The sequence below is a fragment of the Camelus ferus genome, chromosome 34, assembly GCF_009834535.1.
Source record: "Camelus ferus isolate YT-003-E chromosome 34, BCGSAC_Cfer_1.0, whole genome shotgun sequence".
NCBI classification, from domain to species: Eukaryota; Metazoa; Chordata; class Mammalia; order Artiodactyla; family Camelidae; genus Camelus; species Camelus ferus.
In genome coordinates, this window is record NC_045729.1 from 16,323,288 (window position 1) to 16,337,473 (window position 14,186).

General features: G+C 53.3%; 1 protein-coding gene and 1 long non-coding RNA gene across 4 annotated transcripts; one reads left to right on the forward strand and one right to left on the reverse strand.

The window, feature by feature from the left end:
* Positions 1–14: 14 nt before the first annotated feature.
* RBP5 (retinol binding protein 5) lies at positions 15–4,004 on the forward strand. Its single transcript, XM_006173011.3, has 4 exons — positions 15–226; positions 504–682; positions 2,953–3,054; positions 3,517–4,004. The coding sequence occupies exons 1-4, from the start codon at positions 154–156 to the stop codon at positions 3,583–3,585; spliced, it is 423 nt and encodes a 140-aa protein (XP_006173073.1). The 5' UTR covers positions 15–153; the 3' UTR covers positions 3,586–4,004.
* A 21-nt stretch (positions 4,005–4,025) lies between these two features.
* Positions 4,026–14,180, reverse strand: LOC116661253. Of its 3 annotated transcripts, XR_004317071.1 has the most exons (7): positions 13,651–14,180; positions 10,583–10,670; positions 9,269–9,423; positions 8,207–8,337; positions 6,602–6,657; positions 6,180–6,254; positions 4,026–5,083 (listed from the first exon to the last, which is right to left on the reverse strand). It is a non-coding gene; the product is annotated as an uncharacterized LOC116661253 (long non-coding RNA). The 3 variants fall into 3 exon arrangements; XR_004317070.1 differs by lacking the exons at positions 6,602–6,657; positions 9,269–9,423; positions 10,583–10,670; positions 13,651–14,180 and adding an exon at positions 5,524–5,589 and having other exon boundaries at positions 8,207–8,737; XR_004317069.1 differs by lacking the exons at positions 6,602–6,657; positions 9,269–9,423; positions 10,583–10,670; positions 13,651–14,180 and having other exon boundaries at positions 8,207–8,609.
* Positions 14,181–14,186: the final 6 nt, after the last annotated feature.

Consider the following 14,186-nt stretch of genomic DNA (forward strand, 5'->3'; position numbering starts at 1 on the left):
AAAACCCTGGTAGCACAGACCTTTGCACAAGCTGCCTCTGTGTGTGAAGAGGCTGAGTCTCCCAGCCCCGCTTGTCAGACAACGCCCCTCTGCCCTCGCCCCAGCTCCTGTATTCTCCTGGAGTCGTGACCCCCGTCCTGGCCAGCCTGGACAATGCCTCCCAACCTCACTGGCTACTACCGCTTTGTCTCGCAGAAGAACTTGGAGGACTACCTACAAGCCCTGAGTAATTCTCTCCCCCTCCCCGAGCCCTTTCGCTCCCCTTCTCCCCTCTCCCTTCCTGCCCCCAGTCCCACTGAGGAGGGGGATGTGGGGGTTGGACACTGTAGAAGGGCTGGGGTTGGGGGGCAGCACCTGACTTGGGCTCTGTTCTAGCCAGGGGCATTGCTAGGAGGAAGTAAACCCAGCTGAGGGGACACTCCCAGCCCCGAGGTGTGGCTGCAGGTGGGGGAGCCCCTGGCCGGCTGGCTAAGAGGTCCCTCGCTAAGAGACAGCCCCCACAGACATCGGCCTGGCTCTGCGGAAGATCGCACTGCTGCTCAAGCCGGACAAGGAGATTGAGCATCAGGGCAACCACATGACAGTGAAGACCCTCAGCACCTTCCAAAACTATGTTCTGGAATTCGAGGTGGGAGTTGAGTTTGAAGAAGACCTAAAGGTCGTGGATGGACGAAAATGCCAGGTACCTTTCCTCGGGTTGGCGGGGATGGGGTGTGGAGGAGCAGGGGGCTCTTAACAGTTTGGGGCGGAACAGAGGGACGTCTCCCAGCCAGAGCCAGAGAGGTGATGACCAGGGCAGGCTGGGGTTCCCCAGGATAACAGGCTCCTGGTGTAACCCACCCAGCCCCACTCTCTCCTGCTTCTGCCCTGCACCCTTTTAGCACCAGCCAAACAGGCAGAAAGGGCTGGTCACCCCCAGGCCAGCGAGCCAACCTGCGCTCACCCCCTAGCCTGTGACCCTGTGGGCGACGCAGAGTCTCTTTTCCCTCAGCCTCTGTAACTTCACTCCCACACTGTCCCTTCTGCTGCTTGCCTGTCCCCTTTGGTCTCCTTTGTAGACCTTAGTTAAGCCCTTAAACACGGGTTTTCCCTCGCATTTCATTCTTGACTCTCTTTCTCTGTATGCTACCTATGGGCTAAATCATCTACACCCCTGTGTTCAGTCACCATCTATAAACTGCCCCTTGGACGTGGATTCTCCAGCCAGAGGTACCTCTTGAGCTCCAGGCTGAAGTTTCAGCTGCCTACAAGATGTTTTCCATCTGCAGGCTCCAAGGTCAAACCCAAAGTCATTATCTTCCTACACAAACCCATTCCTGCTTTTATATTTACCATCTCCATCAATGGCAAAAGCTAACAGGAGACCAAAGCCTGGGAGTCACAGTCAATACCTTGTGTTCCTTTACCTGTATGCACCACACACACACACACACACACACACACACACACACACACACGTGTACCACATGTAATTGGTCAAGAAGCGTTTGTAACTTTTCTGTGCTGTCCAATATGATAGCTACTAGCTATATATAGATATTAAACATTTGAAGTGTAACTGGCCCAAATTGAGACATGCTATCAGTGTAAAATGCACACAGGATGTTGAAGACAATACCAGAGGGGAGAATATAGCTCAGGGGTAGAGCGTGTGCTTAGCGTGCACAAGGTCCTGGGTCCAATCCCCAGTACCTCCATTAAAAATATATAAATAAATCTAATTGTCCCCCCCAAAAAATTAACACTAAGCATTCTAAAGCCAATACCAAAAAAGAGCATAAAATATCTCAGAAATGTTTATATTGATTACTGTTGAGACTGTAATATTGTGGATATTTTAGGCTGAATAAAGTATATTATTAAGATGAATTTCACTTGTTTCTTTTCACTATTGTACTGTGGCTACTAGAGAATTTTTTAGTTATATACGTGGCTTGCATTTAGAAACCATTATTCTTCTATCGAACATCGCTTGTTTACACGTCTCTCCCCTGTTCCTTCCTAGACTTTCTCACTATCACCACTTTAATTCAAGCCCTCATTTCTCATCTGGTGCCCAAAACTGGTCCCCGTTGTCAACCTTCCTCTAACCCACTCTGCCTGCTGTGGCCACAAGGGTCCGTCTAACATATGAAAGCGACCACATCATTCCTTGACTTACACACCCCTTCAGTGACCATCTATTACATTCCAGATAAGGCCCTCACACTCCACACAGCATCTGAGGGTCTCCCCACATAGGCACTGGGTTAGAGGCCCTCACAGCTGCCTGCCCTTCTTTCTTACCACTATGCTGTTTCTTTGCTTGCTAGAAAGTTCCTGTTATCTCTAATCTAATCAACCCCTCGCTTCCTTGAAGACTCAGCTCTTCCCTCCCCACTCCCAGCCCCAGCAGTCTTACCTGGTGCATAACTACCTATGGACGGCTCCTCTACCTGATGGAGATTCTGAGCTCCTTGCTCAGTGGGGTCTATCCCGTGCGAGGGATGTTGTTTGAATGCCCAGGCCCACCCAGCTCCGATGGTGGGGGAAGGAGGCCCTTCATTTTCAGGGACACTTTAGCTGCCCTTGAGACTGAGAAAGAGGAGGAAAGAGATCCCCTGGTTGGCTCCCAAGCAATCTCTCTTCTTTCCCAAAGTCTCCTCCAGCTCAACCAGAAGTATCAGAGGACAAAGTTCTCTGTTCTTCATGGCCCAGCCCCTAATTTTACCCCCAGGTTATCCCAATTCATCCCTTCTCTGCCCAAATGGTCACTGTCGCAAGCTGTGGGCCCCCTCAGTGGCCGTTAGGAGCGAGGGAGGGGAGTCCTGCTGCATCACTCAGAAGGAAGGGGCTGGAGCAAGACAGCATCTGCTCTGTGCAAAGAGCTGGGCAGCCCAGCCAAAGTGAGGTGGATGCCTTTGGGGTGTCCTGCCCCCCCCCAGTCTTCCTTTATTCCTGCTTTCCCCACAGACCATAGTCACCTGGGAGGAGGAGCAGCTGGTATGTGTGCAGAAAGGGGAGGTCCCCAACCGGGGCTGGAGACACTGGCTGGAGGGAGAGACATTGTATCTGGTGAGCTGGGTGAGGGCAGGGGAGGAGGCACAGATGGGTGCATCTGGGAGAGGGGCCTCCAGCTAGCATGCAGCCCCTTGCCCAAACCAAGTAAGTCTACTGCTCTCCACCCCCCCCCCCACCCCCCGGCTCCAAGGAAGGCAACCAAGGAAGGAAAACGGAAGCCCTGGGACAAGTGGAGAGGGGGGACGTTGGGTGGCCAAGGTGAGCCCCGGTCCAAGTCAGACGAAGGTCCATAAATCATAACTGGAGACGTGCAGACTGAGCCACTTCAGTTCCCTGGCCCAGCTACCTTCCTTCCTCCCGGGCGGAAAGCAGAGGCTTTGAAACAATTCTCCACAGTCAAACTCTCTAGCTGTGTATCCTGAAGGATTCAGTGGAGGTCAAGGCCCTTGAGAAGGAGGCTCCGGCTGGCAAGAACCTTCTTTCTCCGTCCTCATCATTCCTTTACTCTGTCCCCAGGAAATGACTGCAAGGGACGCAGTGTGCGAGCAGGTCTTCAGGAAGGTCAAACAGCCGGAGAGGAGCTAAGGGTCCTGAACCCAGGGCCACTCCGGTCCCCAGACCCTCCTTGCCTGTGTCCCCTTCAAGCCCAGATGGTCCCAGGTCGGCAGTCCCTTTCTCAGGTCACTTACCCTCCCTCTGCGTCCCTCCTCCCCCTCCCCTTGTTAATCTGTAACTTGCATCCCCCCAAGTCAAAGTCCTTTCTTTCTCACACCCCACTGCCCAGCAGTGACCTCGTATCCAGTCCGAGGTCTGGCCTCCTGGATGAAAGAAACAGGCAAGGAAGGAGGGAAAGGGCCCTTGAGAATAACAGATCCCAACTCTCTTTAATTCATTTGGCCTCTTATTTTCCATCTAAGAAAGAACTCAGCTTTGAACATTAGTGAAAACTCTATCCTGTGGGACCTTTTGGAAAAGTGTGACTAGATTAAAGAATTTAAACGGGAGCTCCTGGGAGAGTCTTTTTGTCCATTTCCTTGTCCTTCTTCTTGAGAAATCCCTTGGGCTTCATAGAACCGCCCACAGCGCAGTCCCAGCCGCACAGAGCTCAGCAGGCCACGTTGACCAACACCTAACGAACGCTGGCCGTCATGTGCTTGCGTCCTACGTGTTGGGGAAGAGGGAGACCTTCATCCGGGGCTGGGGGAGGCTGGGAAGTTCTAGGTAGTGACCTGGCCTCCATGTCTGCTTTGGGAGGGACAGGCAGCAAGAAGGCCAGGACAGACTGACAAGGGAAGCAGAGGGAGGCTACAAGGTCAAGGGCTGAAAGGATGAGGGACATGGAGGTATGAAGGTGACAGTAGGTGTAAAGGCAACAGGCCTCTAGGACCCTCTGCTTAAAGTCCAGCAAGGCTGGGGACAGAAGATAAGGGGGAGATCTGAAGACAGCACGGCCCCTCCCAGGGGGGTCCCAGAGTTGCTACCCTAGAAAACAGCCCATGAGGGTAGGGCCTGTTCAGGGCCAGGGCCAGCTGCAGCCTCTGGTCCCCTCCCTACCTCCAGGGGCCTTGCTTCTTTCAGAATAAAAGTCCTGTGGGACAAGAGCAGAGAGAAGAGGGCCAAGGGAGGGCGGGGACCAACTGGCCGGGTAAGGGGAGGGCACGACTGGAAAGCCCCTGGCCTGCGCCCCCTCCTCCTGCCGAGGCTCAGCCCCTGAGCACTTGACATGGTCCCTGGGGCTCCGGCCAAGAACTAGGACTGCGGCTCTCATCCCAGCGTGTGCCCTGGGATGAGTCAGGAAAAGAGCTCAGAGCAGAAACTGAAGGCCTTCTTCCTCCTCACCCAGCCTCTCTGCAAAGCTGCCCAGCCGAAGCTCCGAGGACTGCCACCTCCGACCTGTCCCTTCCCAGGTACAGCAAGGCCAAAGGAAGGTGCTCCACGTGTGTTCACTCTTTGCCGAGCCACCAGCTCCCAGCCACTCTGAGTTCGCAGTGCATGTCCAGGCCTCTCCCCACAGGACTCTCCTCTGTGCTCCACAGGTCGGCCCAGCACCCCTCACTGGGGTGCGTATGAGCCTCCAAGGTGACTGTCAGACCCAAAGGAAAGTGGCCTCAATCCCCCAAGACTTGTGTGACATTAACATGAGCAACCACTCCCTCCCTCCTGCAGGTCCACATCCTCCACTCGACTGCTCCCCTCCAGGAGCCAGAATCCAGCAAGAAGCCTGGAGACCCCAAAGGAAGACAAATTACTAGAGGAGGACAGAGCTGCTTCAGGGCATGTCCAAGGGGCAGGAGCAGGACCCACCCAGACTTGGGAAGCTGGGCCTGCCGGTTCCCCTGTGGGCTGCAGGGGGCACTGCTCGCTGCAGTGGGAGCCAGAGACCCACCACTTCAGTCCTCCCTCCTCCAGCACCCTGCTGGAGTTGCCGTCCCTGCCTCACCCCAGACACACGCACGCACACACACACAAACACACACACACACGCACTTCCCATCCCACATGCCCACCCTGACAGGACCCTACCCTTCATTCAAATCAGGCTGCACCACTCATCCTCAAATGGAAGAGATGGCCACCAGGGGCACTGACCTGTGAGGGAAGAAAAGGCAAGGGGGGGGGGGTGCAATGCCTCCAATGGGTGTGTCCCACCCCAGCCCTTCCCGAAGCACACACAGCTGTGATCCCAGGACCAACTTTGGCCTTGTGGTCCAGAGTCTTAGACCCCAGAGAGATGATGAGGAATCCAAAATGTTATTTCCACGTGAGATGGAGCAACCGCGCTCTTCTGAGCCAGCCCTGTGCTGGGCCCCCACCCCCTCGCAGTCCGCCAGCCCAGGTAGCACCAAATGGTCACAAGCAACCTTCCAGCCTGAGCTCCAAATGGCCCTTTAGCCTTGAGTCTTTAGGCCAATCCAGACCCCTCTGCTCAGAAGAAACCAGCTAACCTGGACAGGAGGTCAGGAGCAGGGCTGTGTCCTCTGAAGCAGAGGACCACGTGCTGCCCAAGGACTCCACGTTCTGGTAGCAGCCCCAGAGAAGGCAGGAACAACCAAGTCTGGCCATGTATCCGTCCCCAATGGCCCCCTCACCTCCGCCACCGTCTCCCACATGCCCCCACCCCATGTGCCCAGACTTGCATGTTGAAAGGGGAGCTAAGGCGGAGGTGGGAAATTGCTCACCTGCAAAGCACAGAGTCATCCCAGACAGGAGCTGATCCTGTAACAGCCAGGGACCCTCGGAGGCCACTGCAAATCCTAGGATCCCAAGAGAGAACAGAGATCTGGCCCCTTTCCCCCACCCAAATGTTATTCCTTAAGAAGTGAGAACCCCATCTGGTCTAGGCTTAAGTCCCCAAAGGTCAGTGAGGGGCCTGCAGTCCCTGATGTGGCTGAGGATGAAGATGTGGCTGTGAGGCTGTCCCTGACTGTGGCTGCCCCTCCCCTCTGGCCTTCCAGGGGCTCTTCCTCCTCCTTTGGAGAGTGCTGCTCCTGCCCAGCCTGAGGACCACCACCCAGCTCTCTGGGACGTCTCCCCCAACTTCCCCCACCATAACCCCCTCAGTCATGACAGCACCCTTGCTATCAGGGTCCCCAGGACTGACCTGGAGCCACCCCAGAGCTGTGTCCACGATTATGAGCAGGCGGGATGGGGGAGACCCTGCAGGTACAGCAGGAGGTGGAAGGGTGGTGGGTGAGGGGACTTGATGGGAAAATCAAAGGGCTCTGTGAAGGACTGATGTAGCCAAGCTGGGTTTGCGTGGAGGGCAGAAAGAAGGAAACAGAGATAGGAGCCAAGACCTCAAGCAGTAGCCCTGCCTGACCAGCAACTCCCAGGCCCTCCCCCTCCTCCCCCTCCCTCTCCTCCTCCTTGCCCCAAGATCTCAGCCAACAGATGGCTCTGGGCCAGCTCTGTGGGCTCCTGTGCTCCATGCTGAACACCCACCCTCACCAGAGGCCACTTAGGTTCCAGGGGCCTGAGATGGAGCTGATCTGCCACCACACTCACCCTTCCAGCAGGAACAGGGGACCTCTGCTTCTCAAGGACTTGCCGGCCCACCATCTGTCTGGGGGTGAGGCTCCAGCCTCCCCCTCTGCCAACCCAGTCCCAAGTCTCACCTCCCCCTGCCCTCACTCCCTGTCTGGCCATTAAGAGAGGGGTGTCCCTAGGAGCTTCCATTCTGTCCCCCATGGGCAATGCCCAACCCAGAGCCAGGCCATTGGGTTCATGGTTAACCACTTGCCTCAGAGGCTCTAGATGAACCGAAATGGCACCCAAAATTGGGGGAGAGTGTTACCCAGAGGTCAGGTTAGCAGGCCCTGGTGTCAGACAGCCACCTCTTATCCGCTAACCCTCAGTAAACGAGCCACATGTGCCGGTCACACAAGGCAATACCGAGAGCACTTCCTTCCCCCAGGAATGCTGTGACGTTTCTAGGTCAACGTCCTCGGCGCAGTACCTGGGAGAGAGGACGCACTGAGGAATGTTAGCTATCGCTGCTTTCATCATCGCCTGCATCTTCACTTGACTGAAATTCTGTTAACTGGATGCAAAGCCTTGTCTGCTGCCGTTAAGGACGAGGCCCCACCGCCCACAACCCGAGGTCACACGGTGCTTGTATTTACACCACAGTATGACTGGTGCGGGAGATTTCCAGACAGTACGGCCTCACCTTGGCTGTCCAAGATGGCAGGGGCATCTTTACTTGTCTAGGCAGGTAAAACGTCTGGGGGTGATGGATGGAGAGGAGTGTTGCCCCGACCCGGGCTCCAGAACTGGAATCTCTCACTGTATCCTGCAGGCACCCCCGCCTCCACCGTGCCAAGGACAAGTGTCCCAGCCCAGGCCAGTATCTGGGCCGCTACTTCTGCTCCTGCCACAACCACACTCACCTCCCCACCAGCTGAGAGGAGGCTTCAAGGCGGGAGGGAGGGAGCTGATGGTGGGACAGGGGCCCAGCCCCAACACGCTGGACCCCCAGGCAGGGGCTCCGTCTGGGCCCGGCCTCCTCCAGCCACCAGCCGCAGGTGCAGCCACTTTCTCCTGCCCCCCTGCCTCATCGCCCTTCTTCCTCCTGGATGCCAACACCAGCCAGCGTCCCCACCCTGCCCAAGAGGCCACCACCCTCCAGCCTCGGACACCCCTGCCATCTTTCTACACTCCGGTGACCCCGCCATTCGAGCCCCAGTTTGGGCCTCCCCAGCCCTACCTGCCCCACAGATGAGCCAGGAGTCTGCATGGTTTTCCTTCCACACGCATTTGTGGATCCCCACGATTCTGTCCATGAGGCCTTTCTAGACTGCTGAGACCCGGCACCACCTCTCTTTCCTCCCTCTCTGCCTGTAACAGGAGCCGTGGTTTATTCCTTGTCCCACTGTCCTAGGTGGGCAGGCGAGGCAGAGCTCAGAGCGCTGCTTTCAGAGGTATTGTCGCTGCCTCGCTGTGCAATCTTGGGCAAATTATTTCACTTCTGTGCCTTTTTCTCCTTGCAGGACTGGTCTGTTTGGCCTTGACGTTCTGTGACTGATCTACTTACAATCCTGCCTTGCACACCCGCCCCCTGCCCTTGGCAGCTGTCTGCAGAGAAGCCTTGCTCGCTGTCCTTGACCCAGCTGTAAGGAAACTGCTGTCATTCTTAGTGTAACCATTGCCTATCCTGCGAGGTCCCCAGTGGAGAGAGAACCCCAACATGGGAAGGGGCAGCTGGGTCGCCAAGCCCCACTAACGGCCACTGCCATTCACCACCCCTCCTTCCTTTGTGAGTAGTGCTATGGGAAAACGGGGCACCATTTAAATAAGGGTTTGTTAAAGTCTTGGAAGAAACAAAGGGAACTAGAACAGAGAGCATTATAGCAGTCAATCATCTGAGGTCCAAGTGCAGCATCACCCATAAACTCCTTATTGTCAGAGGAAGGGATGGTGCGGGCCAGAGCAGAACAGCCCGCTATTAGCAAGCCAGGCACATACACAGTATGTTTAAAGAGTCCTTTACTAAAGGACTTTATCTCAGGCTTGAGAGTCCACACAAAGCCGCGGGGGGGTGGGAGCTCTGGAACTGAAATCTCCAGCCTCTGAACTTGTCCCTTTGGACAACGGTCTGGTGTGGGACCGCCGTCCTAGATTCTCAGGACTCACACTATGGTTACCCTCCCAAGGTTGGAAAGGGCATCCTCTCTGGGGCTTCTTCTTCTTGCCCACCCTCCTCCTTTTCAACAGCTTCTGGGTCCTTTTTAATCCTTTGCTGTCCTCCCAAAGCTCCACCTCCTCTTACGTTTGGTCCCCTGTAGGTCATGCTTTGATCTGTGCAGTCCTGCGACTTGATGGGGTGGTGAAGGAGTCCTTCAGATCTCAGGGATGAGGAGGAGAGGGTCAGAGCCCCAGAGGCACTCTGGCTCCAGGTTAATTCGTCTGAAATACAACCGTTCCCTGCAAAGACAATGTCCTGCTAGCCGATCTTCTGCATGTATCGTACTAAAATCATATGTCTACTTCTGTGGTCGCCAGCCCCCAAGACGGCCCCCAAGGATCCCTGCTTCCCGGAACTTCCTTCCTTGTGCAGTCCCTTCCCACACTGTATCAGGGGCGGTCTGGGTGCCCAGTAGAACATGGCAGCAGTGATAGATGCCGTGCTACTTCCAAGGCCAGATTATAAAAGACATTGTGTCTGGAGTTGGCAGTACTGTGTGGCACACCTAAAATTTTGTTGAGGGTAGATCTCATGTTAAGTGCTTTTACCACAATCAAATCAAATCAAACCATTTAAAGACATTTTGGCCTCTGCTTTGCTCTTTCTATCTTAGATCACTCTGGGGGAAGCCACTTGCTTGTTACCAGGACACTCAAGTGTCCTAAGAAGAGGGCCATGTGGCAGGGAACTGGGGCCTCCAGCTCACAGCTATGTGAGTGAACCACCTTGGAAGCAGACCCTCCAGCCCCAGTCAAACCTTCAGATGACCGTGGCCAACACCTTGACTGTGAGAGATCCTGAGCCAAAACCACCCAGCTAAGCTGCTTCTGGATTCCTGACCCTCAGAAACTATGTCAAATAATACACGTTTGCTGTTTTAAACTGCTAAGTGTGCAAGCGACCTATTACACAACAACAGGTAACTAACACATGTTCTCAACTCTGAGTTCCATCACAAATGGCCCTCATCCTAGCATCGTAGCCTCAGTAGCTGGCAAAAGCACTGGGGACAGGGGACTTAGGGCAATAAAAACCAGTCTGGCCACAAAAAGGTATGGTCTGCACCCACTGTCATAGGCCCTTGCATCCTCGCTCTAAGCTTGGACACCTTCTGAGTACCCAGCACCAGAGGCCCACATCTCAGGGACCAGAAGTCTAAAGAGAGTGGAGTTCAGAGATAGGCAGGTGTCCCATTCCTTCCTCTTTAAGATCCACCTGCTGGAGTACTGTCTGAGAGCCCACAGCCTCCCCAGGTGATGATAAAAGGAACCTCCAGCATCTTCATGTGATACCCCATCCCTTTCACAAGTGTGTGACCTTACTCTGTGTCTTCAGCAGGACAAGTGGAGCAGAATCCAAATTAATAAGACCTCGGGTCACTAGAGAGAGTACACTTACAGAGACAGGGAGGATGTCGTGGATAGAGTCAGATCTTTGCTAGTGGGAAGCTGATGGGCAGATTCTGCAGAGGACAGAGCGGCAGATCCTGAAACCAATAGGGGAAGCTGGTGTCCAGACATACAGGCAGGGAAGAGCCACATCTGGACAGCTGGTTATACCTCACAGAGTAAGGAATCTCTGGGTCCCTCCCCAACCCTCCAAGGCAGCACTGCGATGCTGGAGCCGAGGTTTCTTTGCTAATGCTCCCTTCCTCTGCTTTCGGTTCTGTTCAGGCCCTCCCTGGATTGGGTGATGCCCACCCACCCGGTAGGGCCATCGGCTATACTCAGCCCACCAATTCAAGTACTAATCTCATCCAGAAACACTCTCACAGACACACCAAGAAATGACGTTTAACCAGCTCTCCGGGCATCCCTTGGCCTAGTCAAGTTGATGCATAAAATTAACTATCACAGAAAGTAAGAAACAAAGCATTTAAGTAACTTGCCAGAGGTCAAAAGGCAGAGGCAGGATGTGAACCTAAACAGACCGTCTCTAGAGGAGCCTGACCACCTGACCCAGGCTTCCTCGACCTCAGCGCTATTGACTTTCAGGCTCAGATAATTGTCTGTTGCGGGAAGTGCTGCCTTGTGTGGTGCAGAATACTTAACAGCACCCCTGGCCTCTGTCCACTGGGTGCCAGTAGCATCTCCCCAGCTGGGAAAACCGAAAATCTCCGATATTATCAAATATCCCCTGGGGAACAAAATTGCTCCTGGTTGAAACCATTTTGCTCTCCTGCATCTCTAAGCAAATAGTGATATTTATTGTTTATCAAATGCCAGGCACTTTGCCAAGGAATTTTAGTTATTAATTCATTTCATCCTCCCCTCCACCTTATGAGGATGGGTACCCTTCTTCTACAGATGAGGCTATTTGGAGCCACAGAGAAATTATATATAAACTGGCCACAGTCACAAAGCTTCTAAATTGGCAGTGCCTGGATTTGAACCTGCTGAATCTGGATTAGGAGCCCACCCTTCTTTGTTTGTTTGTGGGGAAGGTAATGAGGTTTATTTATTTTTAATGAATGTACTGGGGATTGAACCCAGGACTTCGTGCATGCTAAGCATGCGCTCTGCCACTGAGCTATACCCTCCCCCAGGACCTCACCCCTTTAACCACTATGCTATACTGATCTTTTTTTTTCTAGGTGGGGGGAGTAATTAGGTTTATATACTTATTTATTCTTAGAGGAGGCACTGGGGATTGAACCCAGGACCTCATGCACGCTAAGCACGCGCTCTACCACTTGAGTTATACCCTCTCTCCACCACTGTGCTATATGCTACCTTTTGGTCTCTGATACTGAAGAACCTGGAATTGGCCAGGGAATCACACGAGCACATGTGTGTTTGGGAAGCTATAAGATCATTGGTGTAGCTGGAACACATATGAGGCGAGGACACAGCACAGAGCACGGTGAACAGAGCCCCAGTAATGAATGAAGAACCTGCCCCGAGGATCAATTGTCTTGAGCTTCACTGTGTGGACAGAGGGCAAAGTCACCGAAAGGCTTTAAGCTGGGGAGGGGCAGGATCAGTTGACATTTTAGACAGATAGCTGACAGAGTGGGGAAGGTGGAAAAGAGGGGCGAGGCTAGTGGCTGACCCGCCTTTGGGGTTGATCCAGCCCCTCCCTAAGTACCCTTAACCTATGGAAGCCAAGGTCAAAACCTGAGCTGTCTTGGGGGTAGGGGAGCAGGCAGGACAGACCCATCTCCAGCAGAGCCACTCTTACCCCTAAGTCCCCGGTCTGTCCACATCTCCCTTGGGCTCCAAGAACAGCAGCCCGGGAGAGGAGGGTGTAGCTCAAGTGGTGGGGCACATGCTTAGCATGCAGGAGGTCCTGGGTCCAATCCCCAGTACCCCGTCCAAAAATAAATAAACCTTATTACCTCCCCCTCCCAAAATAAAATCACCAAATAAATAAAATAAAGGACAGAAGCCCAGAATCCCAGCCCCACTGACTTAGGCATCCTCAGCCCCTCCGATCGCCACCTCTCTCCTGTATCTCTCTCCTTGCCTGACACTGGTCGCGGAAACCCCGAAGTTAAGGACAATCTGCGTGAGGACAGGAGCCCGCCCCCATGGCTGTTTGGATTCCAAGAGAGAGCAGACTCTTCTCTAAATGCCGGGGTCCCATCGAGGCTGCAGGAAAGCCTCCCCCATCCGGAAAGCCCAGGCGCCCCCGCTGGGCCCTTCCCCATGCGGGACAGCAGGTGGCAGCACCGAGGGGAATGTCAAAAATAAAAGGAAAAATAAAAATCCAAACCCTGAAAATGAGCCTGTGTACCGGGTGCACTCACACCCGCGTTCTCCTTCTGCTCTGCTTCCATCCCCCATCACAGCTTTGAAGACTGCCCCTTCTGCCTGCTTCTGCCCCTTTGCCCCCCTTGATTAATGAAAAACATAATTCAAAGGACCTAGAAGCAGGCTCAGAAGGTGTTAAGTGAGAATTGGAGATGAGGAGAGAGAAGAGACAGTGGGGCATCAATTTGTCTTTAGACATAAGCTCCCAGTGAAAGGCTCCGTGAGTGGCCTGACCTCGTCTCCAAGGACAAAAAGTTCTTCATTAATCACATGGATTGAAGATGCCAAGGGGAGGGGTTAGCTCAAGTGGAAGAGACCATGCTTAGCATGCACAGGTCCTGGGTTCAACCTCCAGTACCTCTTCTAAAAATAAACAAACCTAATTACCTCCTCCACCCCCATCAAAATAAAACAATCAATAATAAACAAATAAATTTTTTTTTAAAAAAAGAAGACCCAGAGCCAGGGTCCAGCATCATCTTCAGTATCCATGACCTCATCCTTCTCATCTTGTCTGGCTTAGGAAGGGCTCTCTGGTCACAGTTATCATTTTAAATACATTTGCTTTGTAATTATTCAAACGATTTAATGACATTACAAGAATTTTACTAAACAGAGAAACATTTGTTAAACCGTCCATAGCCCTATGCTCTAAGACACAGTTATTCTAGACTGCTCTTGGGTTTTCCATTTCTGTGGACGTAGCGTACTTACAATTTCGTAGTTTGCGTCCTTTATTTTCTTTATTCAGTCCTCTTACCGGTGCTGGGGGCCCACACCTAAAGCAGTGTGGCTTCTGCTCTTTAGCAGCTCACATTTGGCTAAGGGAAGGGGATAATACAGATTGAAGGGCTAGAAATTACCAACTGTCCCAGCTGGCCTGAGACTGAACCAGTTTTAGGACTGAACACCCCGTGTCCCAGGAAACCCCTTGGCCCCAGACAAACCAGGACGAGTTTTAATAAGTCACCATACTAGAAGCAAGTTCTCCCAAATTAAACCAGTTTAGAGTTCAGAACTCCATTGTAATTCATCTATTGGCCTTTTGGCTCTACCTTTGTGCCTTTCTTTTTTAAATTAATTTTTTTTTAATTTTTTTTTTAATTTTGAGTGGACCTCAACACTGGCTGCATCCCCAGTTTTCCAGCTCAAGGCGGGGGGAGCAGTGTAGACCCACAACAGCGGAGGACACCATGGAGGCGAGCTCTTCTCCAGCCTTCGCTAGAGTCTTCTCTCTCCACCATCTCATT